This window comes from Rosa chinensis, chromosome 1 (genome assembly GCF_002994745.2).
Source record: "Rosa chinensis cultivar Old Blush chromosome 1, RchiOBHm-V2, whole genome shotgun sequence".
NCBI lineage: Eukaryota > Viridiplantae > Streptophyta > Magnoliopsida > Rosales > Rosaceae > Rosa > Rosa chinensis.
The window spans coordinates 32308720-32335071 of record NC_037088.1 but is presented as its reverse complement, the minus strand read 5'-3'; the positions used below and the strand labels follow the sequence as shown (position 1 = coordinate 32335071).

The 26352-nt window shown below is 38.1% G+C and overlaps 1 protein-coding gene and 1 long non-coding RNA gene across 31 annotated transcripts; both read right to left on the bottom strand.

The window, feature by feature from the left end:
- Positions 1–422: 422 nt before the first annotated feature.
- On the bottom strand, positions 423–12682 carry LOC112194847 (putative disease resistance protein RGA3). Of its 30 annotated transcripts, none has more exons than XM_024335165.2 (18): positions 9362–12682; positions 9094–9190; positions 8880–8980; positions 8607–8765; positions 8337–8416; positions 7946–8055; positions 7675–7842; positions 7400–7555; positions 6601–6676; positions 5160–5466; positions 5037–5057; positions 4788–4931; positions 4322–4412; positions 3919–4010; positions 2642–2750; positions 2344–2540; positions 2169–2245; positions 423–1919 (listed from the first exon to the last, which is right to left on the bottom strand). In XM_024335165.2, the coding sequence occupies exon 1, from the start codon at positions 12207–12209 to the stop codon at positions 9366–9368; it is 2844 nt and encodes a 947-aa protein (XP_024190933.1). In that variant the 5' UTR covers positions 12210–12682; the 3' UTR covers positions 423–1919; positions 2169–2245; positions 2344–2540; positions 2642–2750; positions 3919–4010; positions 4322–4412; positions 4788–4931; positions 5037–5057; positions 5160–5466; positions 6601–6676; positions 7400–7555; positions 7675–7842; positions 7946–8055; positions 8337–8416; positions 8607–8765; positions 8880–8980; positions 9094–9190; positions 9362–9365. The 30 variants fall into 30 exon arrangements, with proteins under 30 accessions (XP_024190933.1, XP_024190971.1, XP_040368406.1 ...); XM_024335203.2 differs by having other exon boundaries at positions 4814–4931; XM_040512472.1 differs by having other exon boundaries at positions 4788–4887.
- Positions 12683–13182: 500 nt separating this feature from the next.
- Positions 13183–24361, bottom strand: LOC112188702. Its single transcript, XR_002931521.2, has 4 exons — positions 24086–24361; positions 23861–23987; positions 23375–23522; positions 13183–13466 (listed from the first exon to the last, which is right to left on the bottom strand). It is a non-coding gene; the product is annotated as an uncharacterized LOC112188702 (long non-coding RNA).
- Positions 24362–26352: the final 1991 nt, after the last annotated feature.

Genomic DNA, 26352 nt, shown 5'->3' with positions numbered 1-26352 from the left:
TTTTTTTTTAACTTTTTTTTTTTTGGTGTGAATATAATGGATAGACTTAGATTTAGGTCATAAATCATAATAAGATTTATTTTGTTTTCCCTCACCAATATGCATCAACATATATATATATATATATATCATATATTTTTATGTCACATGATCTTAGTCATATTTTTATATCTTATTAAATATATAAGAATAGTTAATGAGTATGTAGTGAAATTAGAAAATGAAAATAGATAAAGAAAATAATAAAGAACACAATCTAATATTACTGAATGAGAAAGTCTACATAAAATAAATATAATATTTTTTTGGTATTGTCCTTAATAATCATTTTATAGTATAGGTTAAATATGTCATTTAATAATTCATAATAGAGTGAGGTCAAGTGAGCAGATTTGGAGGTCCCAATAGAAACACTCTTATGCCTTATCTAGATTTACTTCGAGGAGATTTCACCTTGAGAAATTCTCAAATAGGTTGGGTTGCCTCCCTCTCGACCCATTTTTTGACTAGAACCCAATTCCTCATTATCTAGATCCGTCTCGAGGAATTTTCCGCTTGCTATGGATTTGGTTTAGCTGATCGGTTCCGCCTTATCCAGATCCATCTCGAGAGATTTCGCCTTGAGGAATTCTCAGATTACTTGGGTTGCCTCCCTTTCGATCCATTTCTTGACTAGAACCCAATTCCACCTTTTATCCAGATCCGCCACGAGGAATTTCCCAAATAGATTGAGCTACTTATCTCTCGGTCATGTCTTGACTAGAACTCGATTCTGCCTTATCTAGCTTCACTGTGACTGAAGTCGTCCTCGAAGGAATTTCTTGAATAAGTCGGATGCTTCCCCTGCAGCCAATTTCTTAATTAGAAACCCATTATTTCTCATTTCTTGATTAGGAACTCATTCTAAAATTTTACACCCCCACAGTTTTCTAACTGCCAAACATTCAAACAAGATCTTCATATTTCTCGTGTGATATTAACATGCACTTCATCTTACAGCCTATAAGACATGTATGATCAAGCGGGTTACGCTCTTTGGTTTTGCGATTACAAATACAACGATGAAAATACAGTCTCATTCGTGACTTTAAACAAGGTGGGCCGTTTTCTGCAACGGATGGATTTGCCTTGTAAATATGCGTTTGGGAAGATGTTGGTGATTGGGTCTGATCCTCCTTTCAAGGTGAAGGGCTTGTGGCTGTTCCTTGGGCAAGAGGTTCTCCAGTTCATAATTGATGAAATGTTATGACATTGAACTGTGTGATTGGCGTAAGGTTGATATCACTGATGAGGATCAAAAGAAGCGTGTGAACCAGATGATTGAAGATCACGAGCCTTTTGAGGGGGAGGCTTTTTTGGATGCCAAATGCTTCGAGTGATAAGACAAATGTGTTCGAAGAGGTAGCTGTAACGTTTCAGGGGTTACTTTAGAGGGTCCTTCATTCTGGTTGGTTGTGTTTCAGATATTATATTTTGCTTCTCCTAGCACTCCAATGTCTGACATTAATAGGATCTTGTATTTTTGTTCTTATATGTTACAATGTTGTCCGTTATATTAGCAATATCAATTGAATTACATGGTAATGAAGTTAATATTTATTTGCAAGGTATGTTAGATTTCGAACAGGAGTGTTGGTGAAATTTTGAATATCACGACAATTCTCAGTTTCTTACAATCCATATATATGCACTGTGACCATAATTACGTCTCTGCTGCAGCTCCATTCATTGCAGCGCGTCAGCAGCACTTCCCTTCCCCAGTGCGTCAGTCTCAGTGTTGGGCTCACCCATTCCATGTTGTTCCCCCAATCCACTGTAGTTGGGTGTTGGTTCTGAAAAAATCTCAAATATGGGACTTGGGCTCCCAAGTCCTATAATTATGAAACCAAGGTCCTAATGGGCCGTTGGAGATGTGAAGTCTGAAAATGGAAAACATACAAAGGCTTTAATATTTGATCTTACGACGAGAGAGAGAGAGAATTGAATATTTGAGCTTTAATTGTTACATTAACGATCAATAACAGTTAAGCCTGAAGGTCCCTAGAGATCAGTAACAATTTCAACCAAAAGAACGTAAAGTTGCTTATGACATTGATACAAAGAAGCAAAATACGTTTAGCAGTCAGAGACACACCAGGCAACAATTATAATGAACAAAAACCACTCACCATTCAACAGTCTCGTAGCTCCTGTCACTGAACCACCATTTAACTTCAACTGATTTTACATCTTCAAATCCCTTATCCTAGAAAAACACTTACCGAGATTCAGACACCGAACTTTTAACATGAACCAGCTCTTACTAGTCAGGTGTAGCTTAATACAATGGATCTAGACAACTACCTTCGACGATTGTGAGGTTGCAGGGTTTGGCACTAGAGGATATCCAATGAATCTTTCACTTTGAGTACCGCCACATAAACAGCACTCATCGGGCTCCATGTTTATTGGTAGGATGCAGATTATACAAAATCTTCCAAATCCCATTTACTAATCAAATCCCAATCAGCATTAACGTCCATTTCACAAAAAGCTTGCGCCTAAGACACAAAAACCCCATGGAAATTAGATTTCAAACCTAGTCAATTTAGTTTCACAACTAGAAAGTGCATAATTTCAAGCCTCTCTAAGTATTACATACATTGGATTGCTTAAGATGCTGATAACATATTGAGTTAAGGGCCACTTCAATCAGTCAAATGCAGACTAAATTTCTTTATGGTGAAAGTCAGCTTGATACATGGTCCGTCCTGCATAGAATTTGTTCATCAAAATCAGATTCATTTCTCCACCTAGACAAATTTACAAATCAGATAGTATTCAACAAATTAACAACCAACGTATGTACCCAAGAAGCTGATAAAATATGAAATCATGAGATATAAACATTGTAAATTAGTACCCTTCAATTGAGTCATATACCTTTTCCTTTGCTTTGCTACTCTAATGTGACGATTTAGTTCTATCTTGAAACATTACGATATATAACATAATGCAACTGCTTTATACTTCTGAAACATTTAAGTTACTGAAGAATAGTCCATAGCTCCATAACCAGACATATTGCACAAGCATATCCGATTGGATGGAATCCTACTTCACCAGTTAATCCATTCACGACCTTTACAGCTGAGAGCAACAATCAGTTTCCATGTCAATTAGCTCTAACAGTTTATGGTCGAAATTTTCTTCTTCTTGCCTAAGGAGTCATAATATGTTAAGTTACTAATAGAACTTTGTATCTGGTGGAACTGTGAAACAAAATAAATTTTTATGGGATCACAGTGATGGAAAAAGTAACGTAAGCAAAAGAAAGTTGTTGCTAAAAGAATTTGAGACACATGAGACATGAATTACTGTACAAGGAACGAAACAACTCACTATGCCTACATAATCCTGCAGCTCCAATTACTGAACCACCTTTTATCTTCAACTGATTTTCTACCTTTAAATTTTAGCCTAGTACATGCAGTTATCAAGCTTCGGACAGTGCTAAACTTTAAAACATGAATCTGTAGCTAAAATATATATGCAAAGCTATCTCTGCAATCTTAGGGCATTTAGTGATTTCGATCAAGGTAAGACTATATGGACATGCGTGTGTGTATATATATATATATATACACACACACATGTTTAACAACAATGATGTTGGCAGAGTTTTTGAGAGTGTCCAACAAATCTTTCAGAGTGACTGATTTAGACACAGATTGCACAAAATGCTTTTAGAGTCCATTTACCAACAACATCCTTCAGCCTAAAATGATAAAAAAAACATACCAAGAAGATTAGATTATTTGATAATTAGAAAGTACATATATTCAAGCCCTAAAACTATTAAATTGGAAGGGTGAGTCTAATGAGGACCTTACAATAAGGACCAAGTAATAGAATACTTAAGATTCTAATCACATTTACCTAGTTTAGGTGAGAACCCTCACTTCAATCAGTCAAATGGATGCACACCAAATTTCCTTTGTGGTGTATGCCACTATGCCTGATAGTCCCTCCTGCATAGAATGTGTTCATCAAAAATCAGATTCAGTTCTACAGCATTCTTTTGACAGTTTAACAGATTAACAACGGACTTCTGAGAGTGTTGGACTGCAGTACAAGACTAAACGATGGTATTCATTGCACGTACATAATGAAAAGTATTCATAATCCAATTAATAATATGAATACCTGAATCTAACTATGTCCCTTTATTGAGTAGAAACAGATAACAATAGTAGGTAATAGACATGAATATATGAGGAATCTAAAACAGTTGAGCAAAAAACACATTAAAGTTATGATATGAGGTATCTAGCTAGCATACCTATGTAGTGCTTGTCAGCTTCACAAGTCCAATACCATTCTTGAAGCTTCAATCAGTGCGTTCCATATATAAGTGTAGCTTGGTGTATTTTCTGTAGGAGAAAACATAATTAGGGGACTGAATTGATGGAAATTAAAGTCAATTTCAAACTAAGTAAAGATTCGTTTAAAAATTATAGACCACAATAGGATTATTAAATCTTTGTTTTTTTTTTTTTTTTTAAGGTATCATATCATATAAGATATAATATATTATAATGCAATTGCCAATTAATATTACATACCCGAAAAGGTGGGAATGATTGACTGACAGATTAATATCACCAGAAAAGCATGGTAACTATTTTTCTTCTTTGTCAAATGAAAATGTGTAATGTCACTAACAGTACTTCAGTTAATTTCCAGTTGGGGATATCGTAAAAGGAAGGAAAATTTTATAAGCACACAATAAAGTAGGTAAGAGCCACCTGAGTCTAATTGGGAACAACTTTACCCCTGCTTGAAAAACGCTCCTGCAAGAATGTGTTCATCAAATCAGATTCATTCCTCTAGCTGGAGTTCAATCATCTTTTGAAAGTTCAATGAGTTAGCAACCATCTGTACGTGTTGGACTACAATAACAAGATAGAATAACTATGCAACTAATAATATTCTTATTACAAAATGTGCACATAACTGAAACTTGCAATAAAGTTGAAATCCAACAATATGATTACCTGGATGGTGGTATTTTCTGTCTGCAAAAAAAAAAAAAAAAAAGATACAAGATTAGAGGACTAGACTATAAACTAAACTAATTTCATAGTGAAGATTCATTCAGAATTTGCATTTGGTGATACCTGTTCAGTTCCATGGAAATTTGTATTTGGACACCGCTTGATTCGTTTAAAGTGCTAAAATTTGTATTTGAATTTGCATTTGGTGATACCTGTTCAATTAAAATGTTTCAATTTTGTGATGTGAGAAATGGACACCGCTTGATCTCCAAATGCAGTGCTGTTATCTTCTGCAGGAAGTCCAGCAATTGTTTTAGCACTTTTGCTGCCCAAAATTCGCAAGGAAGAAAGGTGTGACATCACATATCTGAAAGCTTTCTAGTGCTCGCAGAATTTTCAAACTTCCAATCCCTTTTGGTAAGGAGTTCAGCTTGTAACAACCACAAACTTTTCAGTTCACTATCTACCTATTTGTAGTAATAGCCACACCAACTTGGAACAATTAATCATTAATAAAGTTTTCAAATTACAATTACAAATATCCAAACTCCAATGACTAATGTAGCAATAGCATCCTAAATCACCTAAAGAGAAATTAATGGACACAATTGGAAAACCTAAGGATGAGAGAGACTAGGTTAAGTATTTAACTCTAAAGTTTGTCTGCATAGTAAACTACTAATTGCTGCATTGGATAATAATTGAATCAGACAGTGAGGATTGGCTGTTGAAACTGTTCAGCTAAGCCAATGTATTAATAACCAAAGAGCAGGTACTTTACTAATTAACTTAACTACGAAAAAAAGAAGTAGCAGGACTATTAAGTGAATTGGAGCACACTGGATTCTCTGAGACATTGCATAAACTAGTGATACAACCACCACCACCAGAGTCTGGAAGGAGGTCAGGACTCAAAAGTCGGGTGCTTCACATCGTGATATGGACGACTTTTTCAACCCTAAAGAAAAATATAGATGACATTTTCCACATGCATTGACTCAGGAAGCACACAACTTTGTACTTGCAAGATGTCCATAAACATGTATGGTAATTTCCAAGCCCAAAAATAGGAACCCCATCTGCCACTACAATACTTCAAGGGCATCATGAATAGCATGGTTTCACTATAAGCTTGGTTGTACTATAAATTCAAGGCTTCCTATATAAAATAAAACCAACAGATTTCAGTACTCAAATTCTTGTATGCAATTAGCAAGGAACTCTCTTAGTATGTAGACAGGAGTCTTCAGAATCTTTTAGTCAGAACCAGGTGTACGTCCTTTATTATAGGTGCCCTGTTCTACTATAGTCCTGTGGGGTGTTCTTGCATTGAAGGCAGAGTCCATGTATCTTATTACAACTTCTGTCCAGTTTGAAATAAGATCATTATTATAATGTCATTTGGATAATATACATATAGGACTCTAGCATACTCTTACACTCTTGAAATAAATTTCCAGAAAAGTTGTTAAATCTGTTTGATTATCAACCAAAAATTAATCAACCATTTGAGAATCCATAATCTTTCCCAACAGAAATCAGAATATGAGAATAAGGGACTTACAAGTTAGTAATCCCTTGACAAGCTTAGCATTCCACTCCAACATGTCACTGTGAGCCAGAAGCAATCTCCTTTTACTCTGCATAAAACCTACAACTTCAATATCTCAATTACAGCGGAAATGAGCCTCACATACAAAATACATGAATCAACTCCTACTAACATGTATGTACAAAATGTTAGGTCTGTTTGATAGATGCATATCAGAAGTAAATAAAAGGTTGCATTTAAGTCCAGATCTCATTCAACAAGTTTAGACAGAGCATAATGATATGTCCTCCTCTCTGAACTTTATCAACAATGCTTCCTTCTGAACACGTGCAACAGTTTGAAATATGTTCATAGCTATTATAAGCTGCATAATAGCTTTTAGCCATCGAAGTTATGGAAAGTTGATCATACAAGAACAAAGACCATAATTCTTTTATCCCTATCGAACTTTATAAGCAACACTTCCTTCTAATCAAATCGTTTGTTTGTTTGTCATTGAAAAGCATAGAATCTTGTGAGATACAATATATGCAATTGATATGTTAATTACATGCCACAAAAGATGGATATGATTGATTGACAGATTTATTTCACCAGAAAGCATGGTAACTATTTTTCTTCCTTTTCGAATGAAAATATGTTATGTTACTTACACAGCATCATGTCTGGTTGAAGATATGATACAAGGAAGGTAAACTTTATAAGGATACAAGGAAGAAATTTTTTTTATAAGGACATGGTCATAAAAATCTAAAATAAGAAGAAATATATCAGATACATGAGATAACAATTACAAGGATGCAAAACTCACCACTCCAACAGAATCGTGCAGCTCTAACTTCTGAACCAGCATACCTTGAGCTGATTCAGCATCTTCAAATCCCTTCTCCTAGTAAAATACACTTACCAAGCTTCAGACACCAAACTGTGAACTTGCAAAGTAGTTGAAATCCAACAATATGAATACCTGAATGGAAATTTATAGCAAAAAAATACAAAATTAGAGTAGTAATCTATGAACTAGATTATCCTCAAATAATTCATACTAAATGCAAAGATTCATTCAGAATTTGCATTTGCTGATACCTGTTCAGTTCCATGGAGATTTGTATTTGGGCAGCAAATCATCCAATAAATCTTTCAAGTCTGAGTTTACACCATTTATCGGGCTCCATTTTATTGTTACAAAATCTTTCAAGTCCTATTTACCAAATCTCAATCGGCATTAATGTCCTTTTCACAAAAAACTTCCGCCTAAGACACAGAAAGCCATGCCATGGAAATTAGCTATCAAACGCAGTCAATTTAGTTTCACAACTAGAAAGTGCATAATTTCAAGCCGTTAAGTATTACGTACATTGGATTGCTTAAGATACTGATAACATATTGAGTTACGGGCCACTTCAGTCAGTCAAATGCATACCAAATTTCCTTTGTGGTTAAACTCCGCCTGATAAATATTCCATCCTGCATAGAATGTGTTCATCTAAATAAATTCATTTCTCCACCTGGACTTTAATATTTAGGCAGTTCAACAAATTAACAACCAACTCCTGTAGATATAAAAATTGTGAATTAGCAAGCCAATATTGTAAGTGCCCTTCCTCTAAGTTATATAGATTTTCCTTCCCTTTACTATTCTAATTTGACATTTTAGCATGCAAATATTGTTTGAAACATTACAATATAACATAATGCAACTGCTATATACCATTGAAACATTTAAGCTACTGAAGAATAGTCCATACCTCCATAACCCCCAACATGTCATAAGCACATCAAATTGGATGAACTCCAACTTCACAACTTAATTCAGTCACGACCTTTGCTGAGAAGAACAAGCCGTTTCGATATCAATTAGCTGTATCAGTTTAAAGTCAAAATTTTCTCTTTCATCTCGACATAAGGAGTTAGAAAAGAGACATGAATAAAAAGAAAAAAGAAAAAAAGCTTGAAGATTTGATCTAATGGAGAGAGAAAGCAGAGGAATGATATTGCGGTGTATCTAGCTAGAATACCTATCTAGAGAGCTTCAACAGCTTGACAACTCCAAAGACATTCTTAGTCCTAGAAGCTTTAATGCGGTCCTCAAGTGTATCTAGCTAGCATACCTATCCTGATTGACTTGCACACCTTGCACACATTCCATTTCCATTTGCAAGTTCCTCATGAAGAACCTAAAGAACACACTAAAGAGAGAACATCACATAACTTTTCAAAAATAAAAGATTCGTATTTCGATACGGACATTGCCAAATTAGTACTCCAAAACCATAGATTCAACTCCTGACCTGTCTGCAGTGTGAATCCATCAGAGGACATGGATAGAGATAGAAGAAAGCCTAGTAATTAAAGAGATAGAGCTCATCCTCATCAAAGGCAAAATGATTTGCTGCAAACAAACAGATAATCAAAATTCCAACCTAAAATAGAAACTGAAAAAGAAAAAGAAATGTAGAAAGTAGAAATAAGAAAAACCAAAAAGAAAAGGAGAAATAGAAATACCTGTGAGGATGAAGGAAGAACCAGTTTATGGTTTGCAACTGTTTGAAAATTCCTCCTGCATAGGATGCGTCCGTTGAACAAGTCTGTAAGCCTTGGACTACAGAAACAAGATACAATGATGATTATTAAAGAATTGATGTTTATATTCTTGTTGCAAAATGTGAACAGAATTGGAATTTGCATAGTAGTTGAAATCCAATAATATGAATACCAGAATGGAATTACATAGAGTCATCGAATTAAAGAATTTGTATTTGGTGATCGATACCTGTTCAGTGCCAAGGAGTTATAGCAATGTTTGGGATGTGAGAAATGTTGTGCCACTCCTTCCCCACGCCTACTTCGTAATCTCGTCCCAGAATTGGAGAAGCCCAGATCATTAAAGTACGCAGTGTCGTTATCTTGTAGAGGAAGCCTGGCAGTGCTTTTAGCTTTGGGCACTCCCGCATGTACAAGAAAGAAAGACGTGGCATTATTGTGATTTCAGAAGGAAATGCCCACTCTTCCCAGTTGTCCATGAATTTAAAAGTAAGTTGTTTCAATTTGGGGAATACAATTCCTGAGACTTCTTCTTCTTCTATTCCCAGAAATTCAACTCCCACCTTTTTCACATTAAACAACTCGTCAATTGTCAGAATTTCAAGCGATGGCAATTTTCCAAGAGGAGGAAAAGCTTCACAAAATGGACAACCATTGAGAGAAAGTTGTCTCAAATTGCGTAGAGACTTGATCCGATAGAGAGACTCTGTGGTGCCATGGCAATAATAAATGGATAAAGATTCCAAATTTTGATTTGGTTGCAGCAATGCTTTCACTATTTCTGCATCACCATTTCTCTGCACTGCATCTGGATTTTCATTTCCTTGGAAAACTACAAAAAAATCAGAGATGTGCTCCTTACTCCCCAGCTGTGCTTTCTCAATCTCACTCGCATCATCTTCCGCATTATGCCCCAATCTTTCTATCCGAAGCCTCCCCTGAAGCTGGTCCATGATTCCGAGATATCCTAATTTCAATGCTTCATCATTATCACCCTCACATACATAAAAGCAGTCTAGTACTTGCAGACTTTTCAAACTTCCAATCCCTTTTGGCAAGTACCTCAGCTTAGAACAACCCGCAACATAAAGATGCTTCAAGTTAATCAACTTTCCCATTGCCTTGGGTAGTCTCTCAAGTTCCTCGCAACATTTAAGATCCAGAGTTTGTAGATTGTATAAATCACACACAGCATCTGGTAATTCTTTCAAAGCCTCATTATCAGACAAATTCATATATCTCAAATGAATCAATTCACTAATCTCTTTTGGAACTTCATTGAGCATGTTACTACACAAATTCAATGTCCTAAGGCATTTCATTTGCAAAATTGAATTGGGGCTTATGGTTGTAAGTCTTGAATTAAGGAGCATAAGGCTACGCATATTTTTACATCCGTAACATGAAGTAGGAAGTGGACCTTCGGGTACACTTGTTAAGGTCAAGTGACGAACCTTATCACCCAATAGCTCCATTCTTTGATTAGCACCCTCAACCATTTCTATAACAATGAATTCTTTTTCAGTAAGAAAGTGCACAAAGTCATGCACGATATCATGCATCTTACACTCTCTAATATTTCCCATCTCATCTTTGTAAAAATCTTGAAAAAACGACCGCATTGCTAGACTTTCAAAATAATGTTGACCTATTCTTCTCTTTTGTTTGTTTTTCTCTGAATTAAGATAATCTTGTGACATCCAAAGCTCAATCAAAATATCTTTGCTTAACACACAATCTTTAGGAAATATAGCACAATACAAAAGACACATTTTGACTGCCGGGGCCAAATCGTAATAACTTAGTAATAGTGGTCGGAAAACTTGTTCCTCAACTTCCTCTAATTCCCATATCTTACTGTTCAAAACCTCCTGCCATTCCTTTCTTGTTTTCTTATACCACACTAGCCTGCCTAAAGTCTTTGCCGCAAGAGGCAAACCTTTACACTTCTTCACAATTTCCTCACCAATAGCTCCAAACCCATTAGCCTCATCTTCTTCCCTATCCAAAAATGCGATGCTATTGAACAATGCTAGACAATCCCTATCCTTCAACCTGTCTAACTTGATCATGCTACCGGTTGCTTTCATCATTTTAGCAACCCCTTGTTTTCGGGTGGTCACAAGTATTGTACTGCCTTCAGCACAACTTTGCATTATTACTGGCAGTTTCAAATTTTCCCACTTGGTTTTGTCTTCAGTCCACACATCATCTAAGACAAGGAGGAACTTCTTATTCTCAACCTGTGACCTTATACATAGAAGTAGAGTTTCCAACTCATTTGAGGTGCTTTGGGTTCCACCCAGATTTTCAATGATTGCTTTAGAAATCTTAATCTCATCAAAAGGATCCGAGACACAAACCCAGACTTTCTTATCAAATCGGGCTGTAACCGTTTCATCATTATAGGCTAATTGGGCAAGAGTTGTTTTCCCCAGCCCTCCCATCCCTACAATAGGGATGACAAGGAACCTCCCCCCATCCTGGTTACTCTCTCTCAACAACATGCTCAACAAATACTCTTTTTCTTCTTCTCGGCCAAATATCGTAGATATATCGACCAAAGATGAAGTTTTCTGCAGTTGAATAAGCTGCTCATCTGTGCCACGTATTGTGGATAGATGAAATTCATACTTTTCTTTTTCAGCAGCAATCACAGTTAGTTTCTCATTCAGTTTCTTTATGCTTCTAGCAATATTATGATGATGAATTGCCTTATTGACTTGGCCAAAACAAAAGCAATCGGCTGGAGTGGGGAAACATACCTTCGTCTTGGCAACAAAAGCATTTTCACCTTGCTCCACTTGTTGTTTCAGAATTTCAGTGTTCCACTCGTCTAGGACGTCGACCATCTCGTAAGATACATCTTTGAGCTTCTGCAACCAGTCTCTCACCCTGGCCTCCTTCAATTGTTTCTTCTCTGCATCCTCCAGCACAGCTTGGATGGCTTTGAGATTGCTGCTGAAACTATGAACATCTTCCTCAGCATTCAAAACGAGTGTCACCGCTTGTTTTGGGTATTCAAAAACTACTGAAGCCAGTTGCTTCAGAAGCTCGGCGATGAGTGCATCAGCCATCCTTGGCGTTGAGAATTGGTTAAAATTGAAAGGGAAAAAGAACAGAGTCGAATATGAAATTGTGGGATGAGTGTGCTCTCCCCTCTCATCTACTATATAGCGATTATTAGTTCAACAGAGCATTGTGAATATTCCTCCTTAATAGTAGAAGCATATATGAAGAAACTAGAACCACAGGATATGAAAAGCAGCATTCTTTACCGAAAGAAAGAAAGCTTATGAAGGGTCCATATATATTGTTCTTCTCTGCACTCTTAACAGCTGCTCCATTACCAACAGCGAACCTTAGAATCCAACCAAGTGGCAGCTTCTCTTAATCTCTCATCTTTTATCATGGAATCAGATTCTTTGCAGCTTTGGCTTCCAGGAGGATGTGTCCAATAGATTTGGGTATCCGATCCATCTTCCTCCTTTTCTGAGTTGTTGTATTCTGATGCTTCCCATACTTTTTCCCCAGGAGCTGGTTCCTGTTGGTTTTGATGTCATGGGATTAGATACTTTTTGTATTCTTGTTCTGTTGGTTTTTATTAATTTGTTTCTAGCCAAAAAAAAAAAAAAAAAACATATGCAACTGTTATTTCCTTCCTAGTAACCCAAACAACACGCAGACAATGGCAAATTAACATTAGGTAGAATATGCCAACGCAAGGAATCATTTGAAATTCATTGTTAAAAAGAATAAATGAAGAAATTAAACCTTGAGTATGCCGGCAAAGGATTGCTAAGACGTGATAGTGTTTCATTTGTTTAAACATGAATTCACTTTTTTTTAGTATTATTTGTTCATAAGTGGTTCACTTAAACGTTAATCATCTCCAACATAAAAAACTACCTACGCATGCAATATCACATTCCTTGGTGGTATTATACATCCGCGCAATGCAGCGGGTTTCTTTGCTTCCTGAATTTTGTACGTAATAAATTGCATACTGAATATGTAACATACCTAAAATTATATTAGATTACAAAAATTAGGGTTCTAACCAGACTTGTGTTAATACATATGTCAAAAGTAAAAATTCTAAAAAGAGGCCAGACTTGTGTATCTACATTTTCCCAAAATTGGTATTCTAACTAAAGTTTTGCTTTATGTACAGAATACAAAAGTGGTTAGATCTAACAAAAAATACGCTACATTTTCTGTTCGAACCAACTACTCTACATTAGTTCTTCTGATGTCTCATCGGTTGGTTCATCTGCTGCTGATGCATCTTGTTAGCGAGAAGCTCATTTGTTCTTTGATGCGAAGGGCAGTCACTGGAATGAGTAAAATGTAATTGAGGGATATTGGATAATAACAAATATGCTAAATACAATATGATAAGAAGAGATGAAATGGTTTTTAATATTATTCGAGTAATCAGATTATTGAGAGTGATTTAAGTATTAAATCTACCGATCCACTTTCAACTAAGAACAAATTCGACAGAACCATCTACATCTTATCTATTCAGTAAATATATTACCACCTGGAAAAACTCTCAACTTAACCAAGCCACAGAAACACCAAACAATAAATCATGAAATTATACACACGCAAATCCAAATTAATTGACAAAAGAAATTGATGAGTGTTACGATGTAAAACATTATTGATCTGGACTCTATTGTGAGTGGGGTGATGAGGAAGGCCATGGAAGAAAATGAGATGAAAAAGTACAACATAAGCGAATTAAGGCAAACCCCAAAAACAAAATGCATACTAATGCATAAGACAATCACACACATCTAACCAAAGATGCCTCCCCAGAGTCGATGACAACCACAGCCTCAGACACATTCCCATCAGCCAAATTGTTCAAATTCTTATTAGTACCTAGCTCAAAATGACTCGAGACCTCACTAACTACAATTATGCAGCTGACATGCCTCCTTATTCAGTCTCTAATTCACAGTCTCAGACACATTCCCTTCTTTACCTACTTCACTACTTGCCTTATTAGACTCTAATTCACCACCCAATGCCTTCAAATCTTCAGTTTTTTTTAATAGCAGTGGCTGCCTTGACAATGACAGACTCAATAACTGATCAAACAACAGAATAATTTGATTTCTCAAGGGAATTCTGATCAACCCCACCCAACATCACACTGCTACCTTGAACATCATGTGACCCTGCATCCATTGCTCAACAAAAAAGTCCCCAACCTCCCGAAGATTCAGACTTTCACAAACACGTACCAATAATTCACACCCAAGAACAAAACCCGATTCCAAAAATTCACAAAGAAACCACCTCCAACAGTTCACACACAAACCCAATTGGATAAACAGTAGTCTTATCTATCTTTAAAGCAAAACAATGCGATCGAACAGGAAGTGAGTAAACCAATGAAGCACTCCATAAGGTGGTGTTGAAGTTTTAGTTAGCACTATAAATGAGACGGTTTGAGTGCAGGTGGCGGTAATATGAGATGAAACAATTAAAAGTTAAGTCTGTTGGTTAAGTGCTTTTTTTAACAATTAAAATTAAGTTTCCGTCCAATCACAGAAGCAAATCAATGAACCAATTAAGCGAAGTTTACTAAAAAAGAATGGTCTTAACAGTTCAACATAGGCAATGCTGTTATGGTTTTTTTTTTTTTTAACAAACTCACCGTCACAAAAACTGTCATCTAAGCTGATAAGGTGCCCTAAAAATATTAAATTTAGAAGGGCAGCATTAAGGATATAACCTGTCAAATTTCAATTTAATAATGTGCCAAAAATAGTTAGCAAAAGTAAATAATCAAACGTTAGAAAATGATGTTGAAGGATATCGACATAATGTGTGCCTCTTCAAACTAGGGTTTAGAGTTGTAATAGGAAAGTACCCTAGGTATACTAATTGTATTCCGATTCTGTTACCTTTTGTGTACTCTGTAAACTCCTTATATAAAGGGCTCCTATTATCAATAATAAACACAATTCTATTCTCCTACAACACGTTATCAGCACGAGTTCTAACCCTAGCTTCAAGAAAAAAAACTTTTCTCTCTGCCGCCAACCCAAAAACAAAAAAAGGAGAGACCGACTAACAGCAGCGCCCCCGTGCCCACGTCGACGCCTTCCAGCCATCCCAGCAGCCCCAGCAACTTTCCGCGCACCACTGCTGCCCCGCAACACCTGCTGCCAGCAGCCCCGCGCCTTGCCAAACCCAGCAGCCCGACCTGTAGCCATCCCAGCAGCCGCGCAGACCTGCAGCCATCCCAGCAGCCGTGCCAACCTGCAGCCGAGCAGCCCAGAAGCCCCGCTGCCGAAGCTGCCTGCCTACGCCCCTGCAAAGCCCGCCCGCCTGCTTGTCTTGCGATAGAAAGAAAGAAAAACCAGAAAAACCCAGAAGAAGAGAGAAGAAAACGTGGAAGAAGAAGAAAGAGAATAAGAAAAGCAAAAGTGGGCCCAGAAGAAAGAAGAGAAAGAAAAGAAAAAAAATAAAAGAAAAGAAAGAAGAAAGAGAAGAAGAAAGAGAAGAAAACGTGGAAGAAGAAGAAAGAGAATAAGAAAAGGAAAAGTGGGCCCAGAAGAAAGAAAAGAAAGAAAAGAAAAAAAAGAGAAGAAAGAAGAAGACCCGGCCAGCCAGAAAAATAAGAAAAAGAAAAAAAAGAAAGAAGAAAACAAGGGAAAGAGGAAAGCCCAAAGAACAACAGCCCAGAAAAAAAAAAAAAAAACACGCCTGCTCCAACACGCCCGTGTCCTCAACCAAAGAACAATCACGTAAGTTTTTATAATTAAGGTTGCTGCTTTCTTGTATTTAAATTCCTTTTATTTTCTGCAAATATTGGAATATATGTTGCCAAATGATTTTGATATTTAACAAAGCGGAATTGTGGGGATTCACGCTTAACGAATTAAGAGTGTTCGTATGAACTAAGAGTGTTCATAATTATACGAACTAAGAGTGTTCGTGTGAACTAAGAGCGTTCACAATGCTTGGACTAAGAGCGTCCGTAAGCATCAAATTGTGACCATATTAAAACATCATTGTTGGTCTAATCCAAAAGAGATTCTTGGAAATTGATTTCTTGGTAGCATAGCTCGGAAATCCTATTATTTTTAGTTTTTGTGGAAGTTTAGCTCCGAAACTAATATATCTTCTCTTCTTATTTTCAGGATGTCGAATGAACCTAGACTCGACTTTCCCATGCTTGACTCAACAGGCTCGGATTACCACAGTTGGGTAACCGATGTTGAGAATCATCTCACTTCCAAGGGAATATTACCCATAATCCAGGCACCTAACCCGGATATTGAGTTCAACCGAACATCTACAAAGCATGCTCAAGCAGTTATCTTGATGTGACGCCATATGGACAAGGCACTCAGATTGGAGTATATGTCGATCAAGAATGCAAGAGAGCTATGGGTAGCGCTAGAAGAGCGCTTTGGCAATGTCCAAGATTCCCTCCTCCTTGACTTGAAGGTTCAATGGAACAATCTGCGCTTTGCTGACTTCAAGTCTGTTGCTGAATATAATTCAGAAGAAGCTCTTCGCATACAGTCCATGTTGAGGTTTTGTGGACAACCTATCACAGAGCAAGAGCTAATTGAGAAAACTCTCTCCACCTTCCCTGTTTCAGCCATTGTGGTATCAAAGCAATACCGTACTGAAGTCAATGCTGGACGGATCACGAGGTTTCATCTAGGGGTGGCAAAAATCCCCATCGGGTAGGGTACCCATAGGGTATTCGATCCTAATGGGGAGAAATTTGGGGAAAATCGGGTAACGGGGATGGGGATCTCCAGTATTCGAATTCTGAAATCGGGTACGGGGCGGGGATGGTATTTTGATCCCCATCCCCATACCCACCCAATAAGAATTATACGAAATACATATACATATACATATACATATATATATATATATTTGTTTATTTATTATATATATATATATATATTTTTGATATTATTTATAAATAAATATTTTTGTAAACTTCATCTTTTTGTCAATATTTAAATTCTATTAATAAATATGTTCAAAAAAAAGGAAAATTTTTTTAATAAAAGATCTTTATCAACATGTTAATTTTCCTTGATTGAAATAAGAAATTTATTTTATTTTGATGTTCAATTTTAACTTCATATTTTACAATCCATAATTGTTTGTATAAATTTTTATATAATAAATTGATAATATTGTTAATGGGGATTGGGGCGGGTATGGGGACCTAATCCCCAATGGGGACGGGGACGGGGAATCCCCAGTATCTTATTACGGGGATTGGGGAGGGTATGAGGATGAAGAATGAAGTCGGGTATGGGGATGGTAATTTAATCCCCTTACCCTACCCTCCCCATTGCCATCCCTATTATATTATATCTGTAGCCGAGAAACATGATAACATACTCGTGAGGAATTATAATTCAAGGCCCATTGGAACTAAGAGCGTTCATGAGGCGAATTATAATGCACCCAAAGGAGGGCGCAAGGAGCGGTACCCTAAGAATGGGGGACATGAGGGACGTATGGGCCCATATAACCGCCCTAATCAGGAAGGAAACCGCAAGTTTGGTGTGGATACACGTGGTGGTAATGCCACACGTGGGAGAGGGGGTCGTGGTATCCCTAGCCGTAATGGTGGCTTAATGGGTCGTGGTGGTGGCACCAACCCTCCTAGGGAACGCCCGCAACGTGCACAACGTGCACCTCAATTAAAGGGAGGCAGCCGCAATGATGAGTGTCATCGATGTGGATCAATTGAGCATTGGTTCAAGTAATGCAAGGCAAGTGAGGAACTAGCTGCAAGCTACAGGGCATATAGAGACATGAGAGAGCAAGAAGTGTACCTTGCAGAAGAAGAAGAAGATGGTGGAGATGTCAATCTCACCATAGAGGACTTCAAAGCTGAAGATGAAGTGCACATGGATGCAACAGACTTTGATTAGATTAGTCCTTTTTATTTTTCCAAGAACTTTTGTAATGGCAATTTGCCTTAGTCAATAAATGACAATTGTATTAACTCTTTCTTATGTGGCAGACCCAATAAAATGTGATGTCTAGGAAAGTCATTGAGATTCTTGGTACTTAAGAGAGCCTCGCTCCACCAACATCTCTCTCTACTTTCCTGGTCATATTTGATTGGAGTTACCAAACGGATAGAGTGACTACAATGTGTCTTACTTTGATTTTATTTTGGATTAGACTTTGGAAACCTTGATGTAATCATTGGCTATTAATAAAGTGTCAATTCTTTTACTTAATGTCTTGGACATACCTTAAATCGAACTTTATTATATAAGAGCCAATGGTTTTCATGTGGAAACACATTATGAGAATGGATAGAGTTCCTTTGCATCACTCTAATGACTACGGACGTGAACGAGTATTAGAGAAACTTATGTGTCGCTCTAGTGGGTTGTATGCAACCACTATTTGAGTTATTGAATCCAACTATGTCATGAGAGACGACTTATGGGATTTTGACACATATAGGCTTTGACATGATGATCCGTGTATTAAAGACTTTACACGGACATCCATTTTCAGAACGAAGAAAAGTCAGAACCAAGAATTGGTTTGAGGAGCTGCACATGCGCCTCATGGCGCCATGATTGTGCAAAGACAGGCCATACATGGCCGGCGCCGCCTACCCCCTGCGGCAAATACATGGCATTGACGCCATAAACTCCTCTCTCTACTTTTCAAGTCTATTGTGACACTATGGCTTCACCAAAACCTTCATTGGTTGATTATAAAGCCCATGTTTCGTTCTGTAAAGCCTGTTATTTAGGATTGAGACCATCCTATGCAAAGGAGATTGAGGAAATAATTTCATTCTCACAAAGAATCTAAGGGAATTCTATGGATTTGATCAACCAACTTGCGGACCATATAGATGTTTTATGGTGTTGGTTGATACGCAAACACGCTGGTCACGTGTTGTGCCATTATCCACTCGTAATGCTGCTTATACTACACTCCTAGCACATAACATATGGCTACGGGCTCACTACCCAGATCATCCCATTCAGTCAATTTGACTTGATAATGCTAGAGAGTTTACATCGACAGTTTTCGATGACTATTGCATATCATTGGGTATTGATATCAAGTATCCTATTCCCATGTACACACCCAATTGGTCTCGCGGAAAAGCCACCATTAAACGACTACAATGGTAGCCCGGACATTGGTAATGCGCACCAATATTTCCGCTTGGGTTATGCAATATTGCATGCAGCTATGCTAATTCGTCTACGACTCATAGCAGCCACTCAACTTTTATTTGCTTTACAGCTAGTGACTGGGTTCGAGTCTAATATCTCGTATTTATGCATATTTGAGTGTGCGGTTCATGTGCCAATTGCGCCGCCACAGCGCATCAACATGAGTCATTGCAACGAAAGCATATATATATTTGTTGGACATGAATCTCCAACTATAAGTCCGCAATGTAGAACCATTGACAGGCGATCTCTATTTCGCTGGATTTGCGAATTGTCACTTTGATGAGACAGTCTTCCCGTCGTTAGGGGGAGATTAGAACGTCAATGTTCAACAGGAACGACAGGAATTGTCGTGGTCTGTCCCCACTATGTCTCATCTTGATCCCCTAAAAGTGACGAGATCACATATACCTGCTGCAAAATGCCTGCAAGGATTGATGTCCCCACAAGAGGACATGGTGCCACCCAGAGAAGATGGGTACTGCACCACTACCATGGATGGTAGAATGGTGACGCCACAAAGGTGGCATAATGGCGTCATAGGCCATGGGTTCCACTAGAGAGAGTAGGAGACCCATAGGTTCGATGGATTCTCACCCTAAGAAGAGAGCGAGTTTGGCACAACTTGATCCATTGATCATTGATACTCAAAATCCGTCTCATGAGAATATTTTGGATTGTGGTTATGTCCAAGAGACATCGTTGGGGGACGCCTCAATGTTAGAACCAATTCCTAAAAATATAGAGATCTCTACGAACTACACTAGTGTACATGAGGACGTGGAATTATTGAGACCAATGACATCGAACCTTACTCCGTTGAAGAATGCCAACGTAGAGAAACTTGGCCTAAATTGAAAGATGCGATCCAGGTTGAATTGGATTCACTAACGAAGATGAAGGATTTCGGGCCTGAGATGCCAACACCTCATAACATAAAACCTATTGACATTAATAGGTCTTCGTTAGATAGCGTGATGAGAAAAAGATATGGTAATCTCACCTTATGGCGCAAGGTTTCTCACAACGCCCTGGAATCGACTACGAGAAGACATATTTCTCTCGTAATGGATGTCATTGCACTCCACTACCTTGTCAGTTTGGTAGTTTCCAAATAACTGAACATGCAGCTTACGAATGTGGTCACTACGTATCTTTATGGGGATCTAGATACGGAATATAATGAAAGTTCTTGTGGACTTTATTTACCCAAATCAAGTGGCTCTAGACCACAGAGCGTATTTGCAACGAGGTTGAAATGCTCACTAAAATGATTACTTGATTGGGAAGGGATATGATGAACTATGTCCACGCGTTTCCATGACAAGTTCCGGATTTGCAATTGTCGCGGTTTATAATTGGAACCCTTGAGAGTTAAGGGAAACCGCTGAACACCTAAAATCTGAGTTTAAGAGGAAAGACCTTGGGAGAACACGGTTTTGTCTAGATTCAGAACTTGTATACCGTGTCAATAGACATTTTTGATAAAGTCAAAGATGCACCATGGTCGTCCGTAGTCTTGGCCCTAAAAGGGATCCGTTTCGTCCCAGGGATGATGACGAAGACGTGTTAATAACAGAAGTGCTTACTTATGTACAATAGGCGCATTATTGTACTTAGCACAATACAAGACCGGACACCTCAATTATTATGAACTTGTTGGCTAGATATAGCCCCGCGCCAACGCAACACCATTAGATTGGTATAAAGACAATCTTTCGATATTTGAGAGGTACAATTGATATGGGCTTGTTCTATCCCTACAGAGAAAAGGGATGACGGAAGTGTGGGATCGGACCCCACAAGGCAAAATGCCAACTTCCGTGCTCCTCCTCCCCTCCATCGAAATGACAACAAGCATTTCTAAATATTGAAATGAACCAAATCCGATCAGAGGATAATGTAGCGGACTTATTTACTAAGTTGTTACCAAAATCCACTTTCGAGAAACATGTGAAGAGCATCGGATTGAGAAAGTTATCCGAACTCCCATGATTGTAGCAATCAGGGGGAGATATTGACATCAGGGGGAGGCATGATGTCTACATGTTCGATCTCGAAGAGTGAAGGACGTGTTGTGCTCTTTTTGTCCTTCGACCAGGGTTATTTTTGTCCCACAGGGTTTTTGTTACCTGGCAAGGTTTTTAACGAGGCAACAATCAAAGCGTCATCACCAAGTTTGAGCGGCACAAGGGGGAGTGTTGAAGGATATCGACATAATGTGTGCCTCTTCAAACTAGGGTTTAGAGTTGTAATAGGAAAGTACCCTAGGTATACTAATTGTATTCCGATTCTGTTACCTTTTGTGTACTCTGTAAACTCCCTATATAAAGGGCTCCTATTATCAATAATAAACACAATTCTATTCTCCTACAACAGTTTTAAATCTTTTCAGTCATTCACCTACAATAACAGTTGTAATACAGGCGAGGACGCTAGAATACTCTGCAAAAAAATTTCATAATTTGACACAATATAATTTTATTTGAAGGCTTAGTACTGTATCACATTGGAAAAATAAAAAATAAAAACTTAAAAAGGAGGAAACGAGGCTGTGATGTACCAGCTCTGTGTGAACTTATCAATGCTTAACTTTGAAATAATGCTCAAAGTCAAGCATTTTTTATTCTTCTGATGGTTGATGCTCAGCTTATTGACCAAGTTAGTTTGACCAAGTCCATACTTCTTCATTGCTAATATTACAAACACTTTCCACAGTCAACTATTCACAAATCAGATTTAGTTTCTTCCTTGACATGTTTCTTATATCTTTCTGAAGAAGATTTTCATTAAGTAAAATCTGACAAAACTCGAACGAGATGAAGAAATTGCAAAGAACTATTCCAAAGAAATATATTGCAATTAGTGTAAAAGAAAAGAGAATCGGACTGCGTTTAGAGCAAAAATATGAGGGCTTGTTTCTCCAAATGCTACCTCATGTAATTGATTCATCACTAGAAGTCTGCCAAATTGGATTAATGACAGTTGGATTCAGTACAAGTCTGTCATGTCGGAGCACACAAAACAATGGACAAAAAGCTAACTTTCATAAGGAGGATGCCACTTATGGGTAAGTGAAAGATTATGGTTTAAGCTTGAAGGACCAAAATCCGCTCCACTGAGGGTAATAATAGACACAAGTATGATTTTTGGAGGACTAATCAAATTTCTAAAAGCCATATGGTTCCTTCCCTTCAATGAGCCACAGCCAAATATAACTTCTTTGTAATTTTTGAGATGTGTTTGCCCTCCATCGGTCAGCTATCCACTCTAAAAAGTTAGCCCATGGTTGCCTAAGCTAATGTAGTCCATGCTGCTATAATCCAATCTAACTGTTGTTTACTCATGATACACAATTTGATACAGAACTGGATGTTTCCTTGATAGCAAGCTTTGACTCTAGAAATAAATCAGATGATGTATTCCAAAGTTCCTTTGCAAGTTTAGCATCATATGAAGGACACCCAATGAAATTTTTGTCATATGCAGTGACTAAAATAGAAATGTATATAAGCTCACTGAGTCAATATTAATATTCTTCTTTTTAAGAAACTGAAAAGTAATAAACCAAGATGGTTTGGACGCTGACTTATGCCATAATGCACTATTTGGAAACTTAATGAATAAATGTATCAATCGTCCAGTAACCCCATTCCCACCAACAAATACAATGAGCATTGAGACATTAAAAATAGCAATGCTTAACAAGGGAATTTTCAATCTCCAACATATCTTTTATTAGAAATAATCAATCTTTACAGTTCAGTTAACCTTATGCCCCTTTTCCAGATGAACTACTAAACATAATGTTCCATATATTTTTATAACTCATTGCATAAGAAAAGACAAATTAATTGGTATCAATAAAACATTCGCTATAACCTATAAAATGTTAAGGGGATAGTTAATGAGATCCTTTGGCATAGAACTTCTTATTAAGTTTGGGACAGACAGAACAAACCATCACCGGCATTCCCAACACATAAACATGCTGCATAAGTGTAGAATTAGAATAAGCTTACTGGTGGAGCAAGTGCTGTGTCAAGAATAGAGCTAATTCCAACTTCAGGCATGAGGAACAGAGGTCTCAAAACTTTGAAAGCCAAAATGGATAGGCATGAGGAACTTCTCGCATGATTTTGGTTTCAACAACACCACGATCCACCAGCACTTCAAAACCAAACAAAACCTTATTTAACATGAGATTTTGAAAATAGTATCTAATGCTTGATCCTAGAAGAGAATTCTGCACAACTCTTCCCAGAAACGAAAACGGCAAAAAAGATTGTAAACACATACATGATGGAGATGTGACAAGATATGTCCATTAACCAAGTTGGTAATGAAGCTCATAGGAGAAGAGCAGTAGGAAAAGGAAAAAAAAAAGCATCCAAAATTCATAGACAAAATCAATAAAGTACAGAACAAAGCCACTTTTTAAAACCAAATTCTACTCGAATTGAGCCATATCCAGAACAATATCAAAAATTAGAAAGATTCTTACTCACCAGTCACCACTTGGATGTGTGAAAGATGTGACATTCGCAATACGGGAAGGAACTGGGCTGTTTCTGAGAAGTGGTGATAATAGTTTTACTAAGAGAAAATGCACTCAAGTACTCTGTAGCCATCATTCTAGAAAACAAAATAAGAAAAAACAAGGTGAGCTCATCAACAAACAGGGCTACATTCCTTAAAGCAGAACACAGATAAATAATAAATAAAGTCATTACTGACCATAGCCTTCAGAGGTGAATCTAGACGATGTAGCAAATATTCCAGCATTGTTAATTAGGAGTTGGATTGAAGAGTACTGCATTTGTGAGTCGAAAAGCCACTGCTGTAGGGAGGCTTTTAAACTGAAGAATCGACTGGAATGATGAGAGATCAACCTCGAAAGCTTCCTTCTCTCAGTCTTCCTCTTAATTTCCATCATCGTCTGCGTTTAAAATAACATGACTAAATTGTTTCAAGAAAAAATTTTCACCTCTTCGAAAAGCAAAAGGAAATTTCAAAGCCGAGGAGATTAGGTACCTTTTCTAACAAGTGAGATGAGCGTCCCAACTGCATACAGGATTTGATTATGAGCTATACACATGCATCTTGATTTGTATAAATTACGAAAGAAGCCGCAAAGAAGCCGTGAGCGGAGAGAGCATGATGCAGAAGTAGCCTGCAAATTTCTCCATATTATATCCAAAACAATCAAGTTGAAGAGCGAGGACAATATAAAGAACGAGGTAGAGATTACTTACACCGGTGATGATGCAGATGAGGCTGGATTGAAATGAAGGAGGTGATGACCTGGGAGACTGAGAGTCCATAGTAGCAGGCCCATTCTCCAGAATTGCATAGGCCGACAGCTTAGTGGACTGCCCCATTTATACGTTTCGTCGTGCTGCTGCCACCTCATCAACGTTAAAAGAATGCTGAAGAGAGGACACGCGTTTTTTGGTGAAAAGAAAGTATAAATTAACCATATTTTCTTTAAGGGTCTTTGCCCAAAAGCACCAAAATGAGTCAAATTTTTCCCACTTACCCCAGCAACAGATTTTTGTTCCCACATACACAATTTCATGCTAAATGACAATTTTGCCCTCAATTCAATTAAACAATTACTTCAACTGCCTCTCTCTCTCTCTCTCTCCAGAAGCCGACGACAACTCAAAACCGACACCTCCGAGCCCGAGTTGCTCCACGACGGAGTCTTCAATGCCGGAGGGTACCAGAATGGCCGGAAAATTACTGCATAACTTGGAGGCCATTGTCGAGTTGCTCCCGGCCTCGTCAACGACTCTCTCGTCCTTCACACGACTGATGGTTTTGCAGAATCACTAGCTGCTCCGATCGTTCTGCAGAACCATCAATCGTCTTTGCTGCTCCGATAGGGCTCATCGACGACACAGAACCACCAGCCGCTATCTTTTTGCAGAACCCGATCCGGCACGACGCTCTCGGCCTCTGCTCCGATCGTTTGCAGAATCACTAGCTGCTCCGATCGTTCTGCAGAACCATCAGTCGTCTTTGCTGCTCCGATAGGGCTCGTCGACGACATAGAACCACCAGCCGCCATCTTTTTGTAGAACCCGATCCGGTGGAGTATCAACACCTCGATCTCTCTCCTCTCTCTGTCACCGCCGTGGTCGCCGGCATTCAAGGTTTGTTTTCCGACGGCACAGACATCATCCACGACCCCAGCCTCGCCGGAAGTAGTCGGGTCTGCAACCAGAAAGAAGGGAGAAGAGGATTTGGGTGCCCAGATCATTTTATGGGTGCCCAAATAACGATTTTTTTTTTAAGTAATGGGGCAGAATGGAAGGGAAAAAAAATTGAATGTCTATTGGGGGCAATAGATGTCTATTGGAGGGCAATAGACGTTTTGAATTGATATAATCTCTTCAATTTTTTCTTTAATCAAAGTTTTATTTGTCTAATTTTAGAAATATTAGTTCTAATTCCGGCGACTGAAAGTCCTATGGGGAGGCAATAGACGTCTATTGAGGGGCAATATATGGCTGATAGTTGTCTATTGGGGGGCAATAGACGTTTATTGGGGGGCAATACATGGCTGATAGTCGTCTATTGGGAGGGCAATACATGGTTAATAGACGTCTATTGGGGGGCAATACATGGTTGATAGACGTCTATTGCCCCTTTATTGGGGGGCAATACATGGCTGATAGTCGTCTATTGGGGGGCAATAGACGTCTATTCGGGACAAAAAAACTTTCCTGTGGGTGGTAGCCGGTGATCGGATTCCGGCGACCGCTCACCGGATTCGGGCGAAGTTGGCTGGAATCCGGCGGCCGGTGACCAGAATCTGGCTGCCGGTGATCGGACTCCGGCGAAGTCCCCTATGGTTTCTCTCTCTTCCATTCTCTCTCTCTCTCTCTCTCTCTCTCTCTCTCTCTCTCTAAGTAACAAAGGTGAGGGTAAAATGGTATTAAAAAAATAATAAAAACAAAAAAAAAATCTTAATGGGGTATTAGGGAAGACCTCC

Bases quoted from the DNA above. Each gene is read 5' to 3' on its own strand.
- LOC112194847 (XM_024335165.2), bottom strand. From the start codon at position 12,209: ATGGCTGATGCACTCATCGCCGAGCTTCTGAAGCAACTGGCTTCAGTA.